This window comes from Cherax quadricarinatus, chromosome 56, assembly GCF_038502225.1.
Source record: "Cherax quadricarinatus isolate ZL_2023a chromosome 56, ASM3850222v1, whole genome shotgun sequence".
NCBI lineage: Eukaryota > Metazoa > Arthropoda > Malacostraca > Decapoda > Parastacidae > Cherax > Cherax quadricarinatus.
In genome coordinates this window covers 10875250-10898619 of record NC_091347.1, presented here as the reverse complement: position 1 = coordinate 10898619, position 23370 = coordinate 10875250, and the positions used below count along the sequence as shown (strand labels likewise).

The following is a 23370-nucleotide window of genomic DNA, read 5'->3' as shown; positions in this document are numbered from 1 at the left end:
ACAACGTTGGTCAACTCTGCTTGGTAACAAACTTCATTCTATTAAACCGAGCATAGGTTACTGGCCGTCTTCTTGTCATCAGTGCCGTTGTTGGGAGACCACTCCCGTCTTCGCATTGGCCACACTCGTCTTACTCGCGGGTATCTCATGGAGAGGCACCCTGTACCTCTCTGTGAGCAGTGTCAAGTTCCAGTATCGATTAGCCACATTCTGTTAGACTGCTCTCTCTATCAACGAGCACGCAGAATTTACCTCCAACGTCGTCTTCGTTCTACTACTCTCTCTTTACATTCCCTTCTTGATGATGGACCCTCCTTTAATCCTGACTCTCTCATTGACTTCTTGACAACGACTGATTTACTCCACAAACTCTGATGATGATACCTTATGCACTCCCCTCAGCCCTTTCTAGCTCAGTCTCTTGCTGCCCTTTACCCTTTCACCATCCACTGCTCCGCTATTATCCGTAACCTATTACTCATCCATCTCCCTTTTGCCACCTGATGCCCTCGCTTCCTTCCTGCCCTGCAGCGCTGTATAGCCCTTGTGGCTTAGCGCTTCTTTTTTATTATAATAATAATAATACAGCACTGGGTTCAAGTTGGAAAAATTTTGATTTAGAAAAAGTATAGGAAAATACTGGTTTGGCTCTTACATTTCTGTGTGTCACCTCGAGCAAACTTGTAAAGTTTATAATTACAGATCGCTTGAGAAGTTCTGATGGAATTCTAGCTCTAAACTCGATGAAAACTAAAAAATGCCTCAAGAAAAGATAAAGCTCGACTCTCAGCATCACATACTGGGGATGCCCTACTACCTGTTAATAATACCTCTTTCTGCACTCACATTAACCTCCCAGTTACTCGTATTTCTATAGCCCCTTGCGTAGCCTTCCTTATTTTCGCCAAACATTCTTGATAACGATCTCCATAGAGTAAAACTGTCTCAATAAATGATTGTTCAGCAATTTGTTCACTCTTCCAACATCCTACAACTCAATCCCACACACTGACGAGGGAGATACTGGGATACAAGAATACCTTGCTTGATCAAACGACGACTGATATATTTCTGATTTTATTTATTATTTACTTTAATTCGTGTATTTATTCGTATATTTTTATCTCTGCAGATTCAAGTATTTCAAGGCAGAATCCCGTTTTCTTCACTCCCGAGAAACTTATTCAAAAAAGCAAGTTTTCTAACTCGACAAACCTTCAGCTGCCTCCAAGTTTTTACGTCAACTATACTGACGACGAGGATATGGTGGTGCTGGTCGTGACGTCGTTCAGGAACTTACACTGTATTACTAACTCTATTCCTTGGTGAGATTATTATGTTGTTCATGGTAATGCGCTAGACTCCTAGGGGTCACACAGCGCTAGACTCCTAGGGGTCACACAGCGCTAGACTCCTAGGGGTCACACAGCGCTAGACTCCTAGGGGTCACACAGCGCTAGACTCCTAGGGATCACACAGCGCTAGACTCCTAGGGGTCACACAGCGCTAGACTCCTAGGGATTACACAGCGCTAGACTCCTAGGGATCACACAGCGCTAGACTCCTAGGGATCACACAGCGCTAGACTCCTAGGGATCACACAGCACTAGACTCCTAGGGATCACACAGCGCTAGACTCATAGGGGTCACAAAGCGCTAGACTCCTAGGGGTCACACAGCGCTAGACTCCTAGGGGTCACACAGCGCTAGACTCCTAGGGATCACACAGCGCTAGACTCCTAGGGATCACACAGCGCTAGACTCCTAGGGATCACACAGCGCTAGACTCCTAGGGATCACACAGCGCTAGACTCCTAGGGGTCACACAGCGCTAGACTCCTAGGGATCACACAGCACTAGACTCCTAGGGATCACACAGCGCTAGACTCCTAGGGGTCACACAGCGCTAGACTCCTAGGGATCACACAGCACTAGACTCCTAGGGATCACACAGCGCTAGACTCCTAGGGATCACACAGCGCTAGACTCCTAGGGATCACACAGCGCTAGACTCCTAGGGGTCACACAGCGCTAGACTCCTAGGGGTCACACAGCGCTAGACTCCTAGGGATCACACAGCGCTAGACTCCTAGGGGTCACACAGCGCTAGACTCCTAGGGGTCACACAGCGCTAGACTCCTAGGGGTCACACAGCGCTAGACTCCTAGGGATCACACAGCGCTAGACTCCTAGGGATCACACAGCGCTAGACTCCTAGGGGTCACACAGCGCTAGACTCCTAGGGGTCACACAGCGCTAGACTCCTAGGGGTCACACAGCGCTAGACTCCTAGGGATCACACAGCGCTAGACTCCTAGGGATCACACAGCGCTAGACTCCTAGGGATCACACAGCGCTAGACTCCTAGGGGTCACACAGCGCTAGACTCCTAGGGGTCACACAGCGCTAGACTCCTAGGGGTCACACAGCGCTAGACTCCTAGGGGTCACACAGCGCTAGACTCCTAGGGGTCACACAGCGCCTGAGAAACAAAGTAGTCAGGTCTCAACTGGAGGGGTAGCTCTTATTAGTATCAAACTTCCACCACCAGCAACAAGGGACTTCTCACTACATGTACATCAAAATAAACATTACTTCTCATAACCATCGTTGTACATCCTGAAATACCATGAATTACTTAAGGAATAAATTCACGTTTCCTTGAATTTATTCCCGACAGACTTAATGTTCCTTTACACCTTCCTCCAAGAAAAAATATGATTGTTTCTCACTAACTTAATCCTCCTGACCCACTTCTCTCAGATCATACTTCTGATACATAGTACTCTCATACATAGTACTCTCATACATAGTACTCTCAAACATAAAACTCTCATACACAGTACTCTCATAGTACTCTCATACATAGTACTCTCAAACATAGAACTCTCATACATAGTACCCTCATACATAGTACTCTCAAACATAAAACTCTCATACACAGTACTCTCATAGTACTCTCATACATAGTACTCTCAAACATAAAACTCTAATACACAGTACTCTCATACATAGTACTCTCAAACATAGAACTCTCATACACAGTACTCTCATAGCACTCTCATACATAGTACTCTCAAACATAGAACTCTCATACACAGTAATCTCATAGTACTCTCATACATAGTACTATCATACATAGTACTCTCAAACATAAAACTCTCATACACAGTACTCTCATAGTACTCTCATACATAGTACTCTCAAACATAGTACTCTCATACATAGTACTATCATACATAGTACTCTCAAACATAAAACTCTCATACACAGTACTCTCATACATAGAACTCTCATACATAGTGCTCTCATACATAGTACTCTCATACACAGTACTCTCATACATAGTACTCTCAAACATAGAACTCTCATACACAGTACTCTCATACATAGAACTCTCATACATAGTGCTCTCATACATAGTACTCTCATACATAGTACTCCCATACATAGTACTCTCATACATAGTACTCTCAAACATGGAACTCTCATACACAGTACTCTCATACACAGTACTCTCATACATAGTACTCTCATATATAGTACTCTCATACATAGTACTCTCAAATGTAGTACTCTCAAATATAGTACTCTCAAATATAGTACTCTCATACATAGTACTCTTATACATAGTAGTCTCATACATAGTAGTCTCATACATAGTACTCTCATACATGGAACTCTCATACATAGTACTTTCGTACATAGTATACTCATAGTAGTCTCATACATAGTAGTTTCATACATAGTTTCATACATAGTCTCATACATAGTACTCTCATAGTAGTCTCATACATAGTAGTTTCATACATAGTAGTCTCATACATAGTAGTCTCATACATAGTACTCTCATACATAGTAGTCTCATGCATAGTGGTTTCATACATAGTAGATTCATACATAGTACTCTCATAGTAATCTCATACATAGTACTCTCATACTTAGTAGTCTCATACATAGTTTCGTGCATAGTCTCATACATAGTACGCTCATACATAGTAGTCTCATACATAGTCTCATACATAGTAGTCTCATACATAGTACTCTCATACATATCACTCATACATAGTACTCTCATACATAGTACTCTCATACATAGTACTCTCATAGTAATCTCATACATAGTACTCTCATACATAGTCTCATACATAGTAGTTTCATACATAGTAGTTTCATACATAGTAGTCTCATACATAGTACGCTCATACACAGTAGTCTCATACATAGTAGTTTCATACATAGTCTCATATATAATAATCTCATACATAGCAATCTCATACATAGTACTCTCATACATAGCACTCTCATACATAGTACTCTCATACATAGTACTCTCATACATAGTACTCTCATACATAGTACTTTCATATATAGTACTCTCCTACATAGTACTCTCAGACATAGTGCTTTCATACATAGTACTCTCATAGTAGTCTCATACATAGTAGTTTCATACATAGTCTCATACATAGTCTCGTACATAGTACTCTCATACATAGTACTCTCATACATAGTACTCTCATAGTAGTCTCATACATAGTCTCATACATAGTACTCTCATACATAGTCTCATACATAGTACTCTCATACATAGTACTCTCATACATAGTAGTCTCATACATAGTAGTCTCATACATAGTACTCTCATACATAGTAGTCTCATACATAGTACTCTCATACATAGTAGTCTCATACATAGTCTCATACATAGTAGTCTCATACATAGTCTCATACATAGTAGTCTCATACATAGTACTCTCATACATAGTACTCTCATACATAGTACTCTCATACATAGTACTCTCATAGTAGTCTCATACATAGTACTCTCATAGTAGTCTCATACATACTCTCATACATAGTACTCTCATACATAGTCTCATACATAGTAGTCTCATACATAGTAGTCTCATACATAGTAGTCTCATACATAGTACTCTCATACATAGTAGTCTCATACATAGTAGTCTCATACATAGTAATCTCATACATAGTAGTTTCATACATTGTACTCTCGTACATAGTACTCTCATAGTAGTCTCCTACATAGTACTCTCATAGTAGTCTCATACATAGTACTCTCATACATAGTACTCTCATACATAGTACTCTCATACATAGTAGTCTCATACATAGTAGTTTCATACATAGTTTCGTACATAGTACTCTCATACATAGTAGTCTCATACATAGTACTTTCATACATAGTGCTCTCATACATAGTACTCTCATACATAGTACTCTCATAGTAGTCTCATACATAGTACTCTCATAGTTGTCTCATACATAGTACTCTCATACATAGTCTCATACATAGTACTCTCATACATAGTCTCATACATAGTACTCTCATACATGTTAGTCTCATACATAGTACTCTCATACATGTTAGTCTCATACATAGTTCTCTCATACATAGTAGTCTCATACACAGTACTCTCATACATAGTAGTCTCATACATAGTATCATACATAGTAGTCTCATACATAGTAATCTCATACATAGTAGTCTCATACATAGCACTCTCATACATAGTACTCTCATACATAGTACTCTCATACATAATACTCTCATAGTAGTCTCATACATAGTACTTTCATACATAGTAGCCTCATACATAGTAGGCTCATACATAGTAGGCTCATACATAGTAGTCTCATACATAGTAGTCTCATACATAGTAGTCTCATACATAGTAGTCTCATACATAGTACTCTCATACATAGTACTCTCATACATAGCACTTTCATAATAGTCTCGTACATAGCAGTTTCACACACAGTACTCTCATACATAATCTCATACATAGTACTCTCATACATAATCACATACATAGTACTCTCATACATAGTAGTCTCATACATAGTAGTCTCATACATAGTAATCTCATACATAGTAGTCTCATACATAGTACTATCATACATAGCACTCTCATACATAGTGCTCTCATACATAGTACTCTCATAGTAGTCTCATAGTACTCTCATACATAGTACTCTCATAGTAGTTTCATACATAGTTTCATACATAGTAGTCTCATACATAGTCTCATACATAGTCTCTTACATAGTAGTCTCATACATAGTAGTCTCATACATAGTAGTCTCATACATAGTCGTCTCATACATAGTCGTCTCATACATAGTAGTCTCATACATAGTAGTCTCATAGTAGTATCATACATAGTACTCTCATACATAGTACTTTCATAGTACTCAAACATAGTAGTGTCACACATAGTACTCTCGTACATAGTACTCTCATACATAGTCTCATACATAGTACTCTCATACACAGTACTCTCATACATAGTAGTCTCATACATAGTCTCATACATAGTACTCTCATACATAGTCTCATACATAGTACTCTCATACATAGTACTCTCATACATAGTAGTCTCATACATAGTAGTCTCATACATAGTAGTCTCATACATAGTCTCATACATAGTACTCTCATACATAGTACTCTCATACATAGTAGTCTCATACATAGTAGTCTCATTCATAGTAGTCTCATTCATAGTAGTCTCATTCATTATAGTCTCAATCATAGTACTCTCATACATAGTACTCTCTCATACATAGTACTCTCATAGTAGTCTCATACATAGTACTCTCATACATTGTATTCTCATACATAGTATTCTCATACACAGTGCTCTCATACATAGTAGTCTCATACATAGTACTCTCAAACATAGTAGTCTCATACATAGTAGTCTCATACATAGTACTCTCAAACATAGTAGTCTCATACATAGTACTTTCATACATAGTACTCTCATACATAGTATTCTCATACATAGTATTCTCATACATAGTAGTCTCATACATAGTATTCTCATACATAGTAGTCTCATACATAGTACTCTCATACATAGTACTCTCATACATAGTATTCTCATACATAGTATTCTCATACATAGTATTCTCATACATAGTATTCTCATACATAGTACTCTCATACATAGTAGTCTCATACATAGTAGTCTCATACATAGTACTCTCATACATAGTACTCTCGTACATAGTATTCTCAAACATAGTAGTCTCATACATAGTACTCTCATACATAGTACTCTCATACATAGTATTCTCATACATAGTATTCTCATACATAGTATTCTCATACATAGTATTATCATACATAGTATTCTCATACATAGTATTCTCATACATAGTAGTCTCATACATAGTATTCTCATACATAGTATTCTCATACATAGTACTCTCATACATAGTACTCTCATACATAGTATTCTCAAACATAGTAGTCTCATACATAGTACTCTCATACATAGTACTCTCATACATAGTATTCTCATACATAGTATTCTCATACATAGTATTCTCATACATAGTATTCTCATACATAGTAGTCTCATACATAGTAGTCTCATACATAGTAGTCTCATACATAGTAGTCTCATACATAGTCTCATACATAGTAGTCTCATACATAGTACTCTCATACATAGTACTCTCATACATAGTATTCTCAAACATAGAACTCTCATACATAGTACCCTCATACATAGTACTCTCAAACATAAAACTCTCATACACAGTACTCTCATAGTACTCTCATACATAGTACTCTCAAACATAAAACTCTCATACATAGTACCCTCATACATAGTACTCTCAAACATAAAACTCTCATACACAGTACTCTCATAGTACTCTCATACATAGTACTCTCAAACATAAAACTCTAATACACAGTACTCTCATACATAGTACTCTCAAACATAGAACTCTCATACACAGTACTCTCATAGCACTCTCATACATAGTACTCTCAAACATAGAACTCTCATACACAGTAATCTCATAGTACTCTCATACATAGTACTATCATACATAGTACTCTCAAACATAAAACTCTCATACACAGTACTCTCATAGTACTCTCATACATAGTACTCTCAAACATAGTACTCTCATACATAGTACTATCATACATAGTACTCTCAAACATAAAACTCTCATACACAGTACTCTCATACATAGAACTCTCATACATAGTGCTCTCATACATAGTACTCTCATACACAGTACTCTCATACATAGTACTCTCAAACATAGAACTCTCATACACAGTACTCTCATACATAGAACTCTCATACATAGTGCTCTCATACATAGTACTCTCATACATAGTACTCCCATACATAGTACTCTCATACATAGTACTCTCAAACATGGAACTCTCATACACAGTACTCTCATACACAGTACTCTGATACATAGTACTCTCATATATAGTACTCTCATACATAGTACTCTCAAATGTAGTACTCTCAAATATAGTACTCTCAAATATAGTACTCTCATACATAGTACTCTTATACATAGTAGTCTCATACATAGTAGTCTCATACATAGTACTCTCATACATGGAACTCTCATACATAGTACTTTCGTACATAGTATACTCATAGTAGTCTCATACATAGTAGTTTCATACATAGTTTCATACATAGTCTCATACATAGTACTCTCATAGTAGTCTCATACATAGTAGTTTCATACATAGTAGTCTCATACATGGTAGTCTCATACATAGTACTCTCATACATAGTAGTCTCATGCATAGTGGTTTCATACATAGTAGATTCATACATAGTACTCTCATAGTAATCTCATACATAGTACTCTCATACTTAGTAGTCTCATACATAGTTTCGTGCATAGTCTCATACATAGTACGCTCATACATAGTAGTCTCATACATAGTCTCATACATAGTAGTCTCATACATAGTACTCTCATACATATCACTCATACATAGTACTCTCATACATAGTACTCTCATACATAGTACTCTCATAGTAATCTCATACATAGTACTCTCATACATAGTCTCATACATAGTAGTTTCATACATAGTAGTTTCATACATAGTAGTCTCATACATAGTACGCTCATACACAGTAGTCTCATACATAGTAGTTTCATACATAGTCTCATATATAATAATCTCATACATAGCAATCTCATACATAGTACTCTCATACATAGCACTCTCATACATAGTACTCTCATACATAGTACTCTCATACATAGTACTCTCATACATAGTACTTTCATATATAGTACTCTCCTACATAGTACTCTCAGACATAGTGCTTTCATACATAGTACTCTCATAGTAGTCTCATACATAGTAGTTTCATACATAGTCTCATACATAGTCTCGTACATAGTACTCTCATACATAGTACTCTCATACATAGTACTCTCATACATAGTACTCTCATAGTAGTCTCATACATAGTCTCATACATAGTACTCTCATACATAGTCTCATACATAGTACTCTCATACATAGTACTCTCATACATAGTAGTCTCATACATAGTAGTCTCATACATAGTACTCTCATACATAGTAGTCTCATACATAGTACTCTCATACATAGTAGTCTCATACATAGTCTCATACATAGTAGTCTCATACATAGTCTCATACATAGTAGTCTCATACATAGTACTCTCATACATAGTACTCTCATACATAGTACTCTCATACATAGTACTCTCATAGTAGTCTCATACATAGTACTCTCATAGTAGTCTCATACATACTCTCATACATAGTACTCTCATACATAGTCTCATACATAGTAGTCTCATACATAGTAGTCTCATACATAGTAGTCGCATACATAGTACTCTCATACATAGTAGTCTCATACATAGTAGTCTCATACATAGTAATCTCATACATAGTAGTTTCATACATTGTACTCTCGTACATAGTACTCTCATAGTAGTCTCCTACATAGTACTCTCATAGTAGTCTCATACATAGTACTCTCATACATAGTACTCTCATACATAGTACTCTCATACATAGTAGTCTCATACATAGTAGTTTCATACATAGTTTCGTACATAGTACTCTCATACATAGTAGTCTCATACATAGTACTTTCATACATAGTGCTCTCATACATAGTACTCTCATACATAGTACTCTCATAGTAGTCTCATACATAGTACTCTCATAGTTGTCTCATACATAGTACTCTCATACATAGTCTCATACATAGTACTCTCATACATAGTCTCATACATAGTACTCTCATACATGTTAGTCTCATACATAGTACTCTCATACATGTTAGTCTCATACATAGTTCTCTCATACATAGTAGTCTCATACACAGTACTCTCATACATAGTAGTCTCATACATAGTATCATACATAGTAGTCTCATACATAGTAATCTCATACATAGTAGTCTCATACATAGCACTCTCATACATAGTACTCTCATACATAGTACTCTCATACATAATACTCTCATAGTAGTCTCATACATAGTACTTTCATACATAGTAGCCTCATACATAGTAGGCTCATACATAGTAGGCTCATACATAGTAGTCTCATACATAGTAGTCTCATACATAGTAGTCTCATACATAGTAGTCTCATACATAGTACTCTCATACATAGTACTCTCATACATAGCACTTTCATAATAGTCTCGTACATAGCAGTTTCACACACAGTACTCTCATACATAATCTCATACATAGTACTCTCATACATAATCACATACATAGTACTCTCATACATAGTAGTCTCATACATAGTAGTCTCATACATAGTAATCTCATACATAGTAGTCTCATACATAGTACTATCATACATAGCACTCTCATACATAGTGCTCTCATACATAGTACTCTCATAGTAGTCTCATAGTACTCTCATACATAGTACTCTCATAGTAGTTTCATACATAGTTTCATACATAGTAGTCTCATACATAGTCTCATACATAGTCTCTTACATAGTAGTCTCATACATAGTAGTCTCATACATAGTAGTCTCATACATAGTCGTCTCATACATAGTCGTCTCATACATAGTAGTCTCATACATAGTAGTCTCATAGTAGTATCATACATAGTACTCTCATACATAGTACTTTCATAGTACTCAAACATAGTAGTGTCACACATAGTACTCTCGTACATAGTACTCTCATACATAGTCTCATACATAGTACTCTCATACACAGTACTCTCATACATAGTAGTCTCATACATAGTCTCATACATAGTACTCTCATACATAGTCTCATACATAGTACTCTCATACATAGTACTCTCATACATAGTAGTCTCATACATAGTAGTCTCATACATAGTAGTCTCATACATAGTCTCATACATAGTACTCTCATACATAGTACTCTCATACATAGTAGTCTCATACATAGTAGTCTCATTCATAGTAGTCTCATTCATAGTAGTCTCATTCATTATAGTCTCAATCATAGTACTCTCATACATAGTACTCTCTCATACATAGTACTCTCATAGTAGTCTCATACATAGTACTCTCATACATTGTATTCTCATACATAGTATTCTCATACACAGTGCTCTCATACATAGTAGTCTCATACATAGTACTCTCAAACATAGTAGTCTCATACATAGTAGTCTCATACATAGTACTCTCAAACATAGTAGTCTCATACATAGTACTTTCATACATAGTACTCTCATACATAGTATTCTCATACATAGTATTCTCATACATAGTAGTCTCATACATAGTATTCTCATACATAGTAGTCTCATACATAGTACTCTCATACATAGTACTCTCATACATAGTATTCTCATACATAGTATTCTCATACATAGTATTCTCATACATAGTATTCTCATACATAGTACTCTCATACATAGTAGTCTCATACATAGTAGTCTCATACATAGTACTCTCATACATAGTACTCTCGTACATAGTATTCTCAAACATAGTAGTCTCATACATAGTACTCTCATACATAGTACTCTCATACATAGTATTCTCATACATAGTATTCTCATACATAGTATTCTCATACATAGTATTATCATACATAGTATTCTCATACATAGTATTCTCATACATAGTAGTCTCATACATAGTATTCTCATACATAGTATTCTCATACATAGTACTCTCATACATAGTACTCTCATACATAGTATTCTCAAACATAGTAGTCTCATACATAGTACTCTCATACATAGTACTCTCATACATAGTATTCTCATACATAGTATTCTCATACATAGTATTCTCATACATAGTATTCTCATACATAGTAGTCTCATACATAGTAGTCTCATACATAGTAGTCTCATACATAGTAGTCTCATACATAGTCTCATACATAGTAGTCTCATACATAGTACTCTCATACATAGTACTCTCATACATAGTATTCTCATACATAGTAGTCTCATACATAGTAGTCTCATACATAGTATTCTCATACATAGTACTCTCATACATAGTACTCTCATACATAGTATTCTCATACATAGTAGTCTCATACATAGTACTCTCATACATAGTATTCTCATACATAGTAGTCTCATACATAGTACTCTCATACATAGTACTCTTATACATAGTACTCTCATAGTAGTCTCATACATAGTACTCTCATACATTGTATTCTCATACATAGTATTCTCATACATAGTGCTCTCATACATAGTAGTCTCATACATAGTACTCTCAAACATAGTACTCTCAAACATAGTCTCATACATAGTAGTCTCATACATAGTACTCTCATACATAGTATTCTCATACATAGTATTCTCATACATAGTACTCTCATAGTAGTCTCATACATAGTACTCTCATACATAGTATTCTCATACATAGTATTCTCATACATAGTACTCTCATAGTAGTCTCATTCATAGTACTCTCATACATAGTATTCTCATACATAGTAGTCTCATACATAGTACTTGTGGAAAATTACATTTATCTGAATGTATCATTATATACATAACAGTAAATGAACAAAGATAATTATTATTTATCAGTTAAACAAGTAGGAATTTGGGACACCTAGGTCGCAAAAAATGTTCCCCTTCGATACCTACCACTGTCATATCCACAAGTTGCTCTGGACCTATTAATTACAAATGAAATATGTATCACCAGGAATGCTGGTAAATATATAAATTTGTGGACTGTATATTAAAATTAAAAAAGGATTATATACACGTATACATAACAGAGGGAGAATATCTTAAAATCACTCACCAATTTGACTGGAGATCAAGGTGTATCATACTCAGAAAATCTCACTAACTAAATTTATGAAAATACTGGCCAGAATTATAACACGAATCTAGATAGCTTATCTGAGGTTCCTGGAACTGTCTTGTCCAGTCGTCTGATATCTCAATTTATGCATGAATGCATATCCAACAATTTCGCCTCCTATTTGAGAGTTGTCAACCCAGTTTTAGCTCTAGAGCATGAAAATTCTTCACATTATTAGCTAACGTCTGTTACTCAATTCAAAACAATGGCGAGTCTCCTCTGTGCAGGCGCAGCTTCCCATTTTCGATAACATAATTTTTGTTAAATACAGTATTGCCATCTATATACATATAACTACTGTATTTCTGGAAAATATATACAGTATTTTCCACACTGCGGCCGGCCGGAGTTCGTTGCTAAATGACTCAAATTGCTCATTTGGCAATGGTGGAGGACCTTGGTACATATAGGATCTCGTATCCACACGGGAACATATTACACGAGATTTAATCACCCTCTTTACACTTTGCCATCCTTGTGGAATCCAGAAAGTTTCCCTAATACAATTTGAGGTATCTTGTACCCCACCATGCATTACATTTTTATGGGCATTTAGAACAATCAAATTTGTTAGATGATGAGTTTTGGGCAGTAAGATAGGGTGTTTAGCATAATCACCCAATTCAGCATTTTGTAACCTACCTCTACACCTAATTATACTGTTCTCTAAATACAGCCCCAATTTCTCTATTATGGAACCTTTCACATTTTTTCTTTCCATCATCAATTTAATCTCATTTCCATTGATTTCTTCTTGTACCCTCTTTATCCAATATTCAAGAGGATGTGAAAACTTATATAATATATTCATTGTCAGTGGAACGCCTTCCAACTGAACAAAAGAAACTAATGGAAAAATAAATAAATAAAGAAATGATTTAAGGAAAAACAAGATAAAATGATTTTTGAGAATTTTACTTAAAATTTAAATATAAAAAAAATATGGCCTTCAATTCAGGTAGTTGGGTAGGAGTAGGTATGGCCCTAGATAGTTCCTCTGATGTTATTTATGTAGGTTATCCTGGGCAGATGGTAATCCGATGTTCTGGAATCTCCTACCACTTGGATGGAGCACAAGTAGTATAGGTAAGGGCCGGTAGTTGTAGAATAATGTTAATAAGTATTATTAACACACGTCTTGCCCCTTTATCTGGCGTCTATCCTGGAAGACCACGCCAGGAACAGAGCTGATTAGGAGAAGAGTGGAGGCGAAGTGACTCTCCAAACTTCCATCCACACCAGGTAAGGTCAATATTACCAGGAGTAGAAACTTTAACAAATCGGACACCAGGAACTAGTTTTGCCCCAGCCCGCCAGAGAGGGGGGGGGGTGTGTGCGCGCGCAACGTAACTCTCTAATGATTCCTGGTTGCCCGAACAACCTTAACCCCACTTACACCTACTTTTCCCTCACAATACCCCCTTCCAAAACTTATGGACGGAGTCAATAAGTCAACGAACAGAGGGAAAAGCACTAAATACAACCTCGGCTCAGCCAATCTGAAAAGTGGTTTTCAGAGCCAGAAATATAAACGACTTTAAACTTATAGGGCTGAATAGCCAGAGCCCATCTCAAGAGTCTGCTATTTGACCCTTTAAAGTTTTCCAAGTACATCAGTGGCTTGTGATCTGTTTCAAGCACAAAGGGTTTACCGTATAGGTAGTATTTAAATCTACTTATACCCCATACTAAAGCATAACATTCTTTCTCCACAGTGGAATATCTTTCTTCTCTGGGCAGAAGCTTCTTACTGGCGAAAGATACTGGGAAAGGTGTCTCCTCATAATATTGAAGTAGTACAGCCCCGAGTCCAGAATGGGAGGCATCTGTTCGGAGACAAAATATTTTATTAATATCTGGTAATTTTAGGACAGGGGGGTTTGAAAATATCCTCTTAATTTCTTCGAAGCTTTGGATGGCTTCCTCAGAACAACTAAGAGGTTCCTTGACACCCTTTTTCAAATAGTCTGTAAGAACTGAAGTTAAGCTACTTAGATTTGGTACGAAACTTCTATAGAAGTTTACAGATCCAAGGAAACTTCTTAATAACTTTTTGGTAGCAGGGAACGTACTTTCTAAAACAGCTTTGGTCTTATTAGGAAGTGGTGAGAAGTTGTTGTTAGATATAATGAACCCTAGGTATTGTACCTTATGATAGCCAAGAAAGCACTTTTGTGGTTTAACTGTAAGGCCATGAGTTCTTAGTCTTTTCAAAACAAGCGCTAGTGTATTTAGATGGTCTTCCCAGACATGTGTCATGATATAAATATTATCAAAATACACTGAAACATTCTTTAGATCAGAAAGAACTATTCTCATAAGCCTAATATATGTGGCACACGCGGTAACCAAGCCGAAAGGCATGGTGCGGTATTGCATTAGTCCTCTATGAGTAGGGAAAGCAGTGTATGGTTTTGAGTCTGGGTGTAAAGGCACTTGATGGTATGCTTGTGAGATGTCTAACTCCGAGAAAAATTTGCAGTCGTGGAATTTATACAAGTCATGATCAATTACTGGCATGGGTTCTGCATCCCATTTGGTTATAGTATTTAAATAACTAAAATCTTGTGCCAGTCGGTAAGAATCATCGGGTTTCTTAACCATAACAACTGGTGAACAGAAAGCTGATTTCGAAGGTTCTATGATGTTTAAGTTAAATAGTTTGTCAACCTCATTATCAAAAGTTTTCCGCAAGTGAACGGGAACAGGGTAGATTTTCCGCCTTACTGGTTCATGATCCGACAATTCAATCTTGTGTACAATAGTGGTGGTAAGTCCTGGTACCTCTGTGAATACGTCAGAAAATGTGTTTACTAAGGCACTTACTTGCGACTTTTGTTTATTTGACAAGTCGTTGTTAATGTTGACATTTGACTTCATTGGTGAGGGATCATGCGTTAAGATATCCAGTAGTTCCTTTGATTCTGTAACAGATTCGTCTTCTATAATACAAACTCTACATTCGTACGAATCACCACTTGTAACCACGCTGTAAGAAGTAGTATCTTCGTCAAAGGAATTTACGCAAAGATTAACTTCTCTTCGATGGTACCGTTTCAAAATATTGACGTGATACATTCTCTCTTTACCCTTGACATCCAAGATATAATCTACCTTGTTACAGACCTTCACTACTTTATACGGTCCGCGCCAGGTAATTAGCAATTTGTTGGATTTGTCAGGTAGGAGAACTAAAACTTCATCACCAACATTGAACGTACGCTTGGAGCTTTTATGGTCAAAATAGGTCTTGTACATTTCCATAGACATCTCTAGGTTTTTACCGACCAAATCGGCGGTTTCTTCCAATCGTTCCCTTAGATCTAAAAGAAACTGATAGCTGTTTTGAACCTCAGGTTTAATATCTTTGGACCAAAGTTCATTCAAAATAGATAGTGGTCCACGAGCTTGTCTCCCATAAAGCAATTCAAAAGGGGAATAACCAAGGGAATCACTTGGAATCTCGCGCATTGCGAAAAGAGCACATGGTAAAAATCTATGCCAGTCCGTTGGTTTAAGAATACATAGTTTTTTTAATATTGACTTTAGGATGGCATGTTGTCGCTCCACTCTTCCGTTACACATCGGATGGTAAGGTGTAGTGAAAAGAGGTTTAACACCCACAAGTTGATAAACGTGTTCCATTAATTCTGAAGTGAATTGTGCCCCTTTATCAGACAGAATTTCACGAGGTATACCTACACGTGAAAAAATAGAAAATAAGGCTTCTGCGACTTCTATGGACGTAATGGATTTTAAGGGTACCGCCTCTGGGAAGCTGGACGCATAGTCAATCATAGTTAAAATATATTTATGACCTGATGAGCGAGGTGTGATAGGACCAACTATATCTACTGCAACCCTTGCAAAAGGGACTGAGAAAATTGGCATCTTTACCATAGGAACTCTCCTAGTTCTACCCTTCTGCGTGGAAAGTTGACATACGTGACATGATCTGCAGTACTTATAGATGTCAGAGGACATACTAGGCCAGAAATATAGGTCCTTGATTTTATTATAGGTCTTCCTATGTGAAAAATGGCCAGAGACTGGTAAGTCATGAGAAATCTTTAAAATGGTTTCCCGGCAATCCTGCGGAATGACTAACAGGCTTCGACCAACGTCATTGGGTTTGTCCGCAGACACTATAGTCTTGTACAAAAGATCGTGTTTGAATTCAAACTTGTAAGAAAATTTCTTTCTCTGTATCACCTTGCCATTTAAAGCTAACTTCCGAGATTCCTCTAAGGAAGGACAAGTCTTTTGAAGACCCTCTAAATCTATATGAGACAGCTCAATTGGCTTTCCTTTGGAAATAACTAATGGGTGGATAGGTTTTACCTTAGACTGAGCTCTGGTAAGGACGTTAATTGTGTCTAGTTGTTGAAAAGATTGTGCCACACGTAGTTTTCCACTGGTGTCTGCGTTGTCCAGTTTAAGTGACTGACTTACTAAAGGTGTTACCAGAGTTTTGTAACCATCAGCTCTCTGATTTAGCCCGTTATCTAGTGGCTAACGCGACGGGCTGGAGTTTTGAGACTCTATGACCGCGGGTTCAATCCCGGCCGGGGGTATGGTTTATCCAACTGAATCTCATCTGGAACTATCTGTGAAGAAATAGAGATATTAGGTTCCAACCCTTCCTTGGAAACTCCAAATTCCAAACAGTCCTTTTCAGATGGGAAAGTAGCCCCTTGTATGTTCCCAACCAAAACAGAACACGAGGTTATCGGGGCATCTACCCATCCTGAGAACCATTTACACCTCACGAAACATCTGACTGTTGGAAAAGAATCGCTTCTTCCTAAATAGTCAGTTAATTTAGTGGACTTATAACGTGAAGAATCTAGGTTAGGGAAAAGCTTACTCGAGATAACAATACAGGAACATCCTGTGTCTCTAAGAATGGTTGACACATTCATGCCATTGACTGTACCTTCACTAAAAGGTGCGTTTATGTTTGATTCAGTGAAACATTTACCGACATTTTCACCTTTTTTCTTAGGACAGTCTATGACCCCATTCATTACAGTTGAAACATTTTACTGTGAAGGCCGTGGAATTCTTTGGTATGGAGGGTTTGGATCCCTCAGATTGCTTAGGCACAACAGGCTTATATCTGCTACGCTCTTTAGGGTAGTTATTATGAGCGCACGCATATATATCAGCAGCTTGTGCCATTTCTGCAGCCGTATGAACGTTTCGTTCTTTAATGAATATTCGTAAGTCAGAGTTTACAGAAGAAAGGAATTGATCTCTTACCATCAGGTCTCGTAAAGATTCGAAATCGTGGTCAACCTCAGCACTATCAATCCACGAATCAAATAATCTGAAAAGTGTTGTTAAGAATTGCATATAATTTTGATTAGGAGTTATTTTAATGTGTCTAAACTCCGACCTGTAATGAGTAGTTTTTTTGAAAGCCTGGAGTATAGCTTTCTTCAGCAGGCTATAACTAGAAATAACATCAGAGGGTAGAGTGGAATAGACATTTAATGCTGAACCTGACAGTAGTAAGCCAAGCCTAGTACCCCAAGAATCTGATAGCCAGTCACATAGAGTAGCAGTACTCTCGAATCGAGTAATATATGCCGCTATGTCATCTTGTTCTGAGAAAGGTGATATTTGTGGCATCCTAATATTAGGTTCTTGGGAAGGGTATTCTAGTACCCCTTCATCTATTTTCTGCTTAGATAGTTCCATCTTCTTGGCTTGTAATTCCAACCTAAACTGTTCTAATTCCCTGTCTAGCTTGTTCTTCAGTTTCCTTCATCTTGAAGGCTACCTCTCTCCCCTGAACTCTGTCTTCTCTAGCTATCCTTTCCTGTTCGATTTTATCCTCCCGAGCTAGTCTTTCCTGTTCCTTTTTCTCTTCCCGAGCTAGTCTTTTCTCCTCTCGAGCTAGTCTTTCCTGTTCCTCTTTCTTTTCTCGAGCTAGTCTTTTCTCTTCTCGAGCTAGTCTTTCCTGTTCCTCTTTCTCTTCAATAGCCATTTTAGCAGTAATGTAATTATCAAGGCTTTGTCCAGTAAATCCCATTTCCTTTCCAGCTTTCAACCAGAAATCTAAAGAATCCATTGTGTAAAAAGAAATATTACGCACCCAACTTCAGCTGTCTTAATTAAAACTAACAGGAACGTCTGTTACAAAAGAGGGACACAGTCCGCACACTTTAAACTTCCCAAAGGTAGAAAATGAAATAAATATTTCTCCCTGGAAGAATACACTTGTGGGCTCAATAGCCTTCACTAAGCAAAATACACACGGTTCACACAGGAGGGGTTATCATCAAAGTTCCCCAGGTCCAACAAATAGGTAAACTTCTAAACCGAACCTTAGAACCAAACAACGGTAAGTCAACCAGACTACCAGTAATGACTTGACACCTCAACTAACTCACCCTTTTCCAACTTAAATGTTATACTCACAACCAGTTGAACCATCAGGACGATGTTGCTTCAAGAGTCGCATCCTGGCAAGGTCGGCATTGTCAGTGGAACGCCTTCCATCTGAACAAAAGGAATTAATGGAAAAATAAATAAATAAAGAAACGACTAGGAAAAATAAGAATAATGATTTTTGAGGATTTTACTTAAAAATTTAAATATAATAAAAAAAATATGGCCTTCAATTCAGGTAGTTGGGTAGGAGTAGGTATGGCCCTAGATAGTTCCTCTGATGTTATTTATGTAGGTTATCCTGGGCAGATGGTAATCCGATGTTCTGGAATCTCCTACCACTTGGATGGAGCACAAGTAGTATAGGTAAGGGCCGGTAGTTGTAGAATAATGTTAATAAGTATTATTAACACACGTCTTGCCCCTTTATCTGGCGTCTATCCTGGAAGACCACGCCAGGAACAGAGCTGATTAGGAGAAGAGTGGAGGCGAAGTGACTCTCCAAACTTCCATCCACACCAGGTAAGGTCAATATTACCAGGAGTAGAAACTTTAACAAATCGGACACCAGGAACTAGTTTTGCCCCAGCCCGCCAGAGAGGGGGGGGGTGTGTGCGCGCGCAACGTAACTCTCTAATGATTCCTGGTTGCCCGAACAACCTTAACCCCACTTACACCTACTTTTCCCTCACATTCATCTTGTTTAGAAATTTAAACACCTACTTAGTTACATTGATTAGTTTGGGTAAAGAAAAATACCTATTTATATCAATGGCTAAGGGAGGACAAACTATTGGAGTGGTGGTCACAGTAATTTCAACAGGAGCAATGTACGCCTTTTGTACAGGCCAATTAGCTTTATTTACCAACCAACTCGGTCCTTTAAACCATGATACAGCATTTACAAATTTAGCATAAGGTAAACCTCGAGACAAGAAATCAGCTGGATTCTCCTCCCCAGGTATATGATTAAATGTTAACATATGCTGACCCAAACTATTATACTTCTCTTGCATCTGATTAATTTCAGTGACTCTGTTTTGTATGTACACAATTGTAAGGATACCTCATTATCAGACCAAATTACAGTGTCGCTAAAATTTATCTCCTGCAACTTATTTCTTATATAATTAGCTAATTTGACACCTACAAAAATGGCTGTTAATTCCACCTGAGGTAAGGTACGTGATTTAATTGGAGACACTTTAGCCTTAGACATAAGAGAAATAACACTATTACATTGAAGATAAGCAACTGCTCCATATGCCAATTTTGAAGCATCACAAAAAATGTGGAGTACATTTTTCCCATTTGGATTGGCCGCCTGGTGTGGGAACTCCAACATTGGAATTTTTTCATAACCACCGATTAATTCATCTCACCTGTTAATGAATTCCTCAGGTAGAATTTCATCCCAAGCACATTTAAGTTTCCATGCTTCCTGTATTAATAATTTCCCTCTTATAATAAGGGGTGACACTAAACCTAGTGGATCGAAACATTTGGAAACTTCAGCAAGCAAAACTCTCTTAGTTAATTTGTTGGGTATACTGTAATTATTAGGTTTTAACATTAACAAATCTCTCTCAGTATCCCAAGTTAAATGCAATACATTACTACATTTTTGCACTTCATCTCCAGGGAAAACTTTACTTATTTTGTTCTTTAATTTGGACGAATTATTATTCCATTCCCTCAGAGGCATATTTGCACTTTGCATTATTTCATTAGCCTCTCCATAAGTCATTAACAGTTCCTCTTCAGTTGACGTCACACCCAGTAAATTGTCCACATAAAATTGTTTGCTCATTACTTTACTCAATGGGCTCTCCATACGTTTAAGGTGTGCATTTATCGTCGCTTGAAGTAGGAACGGACTGGATGTAGCACCAAATAATATGCTCCTAAAGTGAAAGGTTTTCAGAGTGCTAAGTGGGTCAATAGGATTCTCAGGCCATAAGAAGCGGGTACAATACCGGTCAGCCTCTTGTAAACCCACTCTTAGGAAAGTTTTACTTATGTCAGCCGTAAAGGCATAATTCTTCATCCTGAAATTTAATAAGATATCTCCTAATTTTTCCGTCAACGACGGACCTGTCATCAAACAGTCGTTTAAACTTTTTTTTTTTTTTTTTTTTATATTTTATTTAAAACATGACATTACAAAATATAATATGTAAAACTCATTTAAGTCGATAATTAACACAATCCTCCCTACATCTAATATTACACACCACACTTACAACTCCGTGTGGGTACCCCCCCCCCTCCCTGCTCCCTCATCCTATCACTTAACCCAAACCTGTTGGAGCTACCCAACAGAATTACCTGATATGAACAACACTTTTATATACACATCCCTCGAAATGGTACTTAATAATCGACTACAGACCATACAATGCATTGCACTGAACATATTATACAGACATATTACCCCCCCCCCTCCGTGGTTATCCAACCACCCCACTATTTACAACCTAACATACTATAAACAATGAATGTTGCCTAATCGAAAGTCACACAGCAATGATCCAACATTAATTTATGTAATTGTCCTAATGGTTCAGTTACATAACAATATGTATTACATAACAATGGTGATATAGAAAAGTCACAAAGACATACAAAATTACTACAAAACCATAAGAATAAACTTAGTCTCAAAATCCAACACATGTAAGCCTTTACACATTTAAACATGCAATTCCAGTGTTAAAACAATAACACAGCTTCAACTATGACATTCAAGCTCTATACAGCTTATATGGACATTACAAAGTACTACTGACAACAGTACAATACAACAAAATATAACCATGACATAAGTAACACATAAAGACTGTGCCTAGCACGCACCTAACCACAAAAACCTATAACACCACTGTTGCCCAACTTTATTACACTATCTGACGTGCATTAACCTCTTTACTCTCAAAACAAAACTGAATTGCAGAACACCAGTGACGAACAATTATGCACAGACATTAATACAAACATATCACATCATATCTCTGGACACCGTGCATGATCACAGCATCAACACTATGCAGTGCAAGGCACCTAGAAAACAAGTTGGAGCAAATACGTGCAATTATTATAGCAAATCCCCAAAATACAATGTCATTACCGTAAATCAATATTACCACACACAATATGTATAATAAGTATAAAGTCCATTCACACAAAAACTGGCCAGCTCCACAGGTGCAAGCACCCGTGGTCCACATATTATTCACTCATGCATCACTCATCCAACACTCTCGCAAAACTTTTGTTATCCATTACCAGGGAGGCAACCCTGTTTTCACCCCTGACTTCCCTACCCCAGCAACACTTTCCAATCATACCCTCCCCTCCCTCGTATATTACAAGTCTAATAAAACCTGTAACGTAAGTTGCCTATATCCCTCTGAAAAATCCTTCACCCACCTCCTCCCATAAATTTCCTTATTTCTACATACCGTTTTATAGAACGTTAACGCTAACACCCTCCTCTTCACCTCAGTAACCTGTTTGCCCCGCAATCCCCACACTATATAGATATAATCTGCCATAATGTACCCCACAGCTCTGATTACACTTTCCTCCCAACCCCCCACGTCGAGACTTAATGCTCTCAATACAGAAATTCCTTTACCTCCTATCCTATTTATCACCCTATTTAACCACCCCTTGACACTCCTCAGTCCATCACAAAAATATACTACATGAAAAGCCGACTCCTCCCCACCACATATCCCACACTCCCCCCCGTCAACGACTCGTCTATCCCGTAGAACCACACCCGACGGTAAAATGCCATGCAGAAAACGATACATTACA

The 23370-nt window shown here is 37.4% G+C and overlaps 1 protein-coding gene across 5 annotated transcripts in view; it reads left to right on the top strand.

Moving 5' to 3' along the window:
* The window catches only part of LOC128700667 (adhesion G protein-coupled receptor L4), a 361845-nt gene that overhangs the window by 216367 nt on the left and 122108 nt on the right, over nucleotides 1-23370 (top strand). For all 5 annotated transcript variants that reach the window (XM_070097077.1, XM_070097076.1, XM_070097073.1 and 2 more), the window contains one exon: nucleotides 1133-1325. In XM_070097077.1, coding sequence (XP_069953178.1) covers nucleotides 1133-1325 — 193 coding nt within the window. The remainder of the gene's footprint in view (nucleotides 1-1132; nucleotides 1326-23370) is intronic.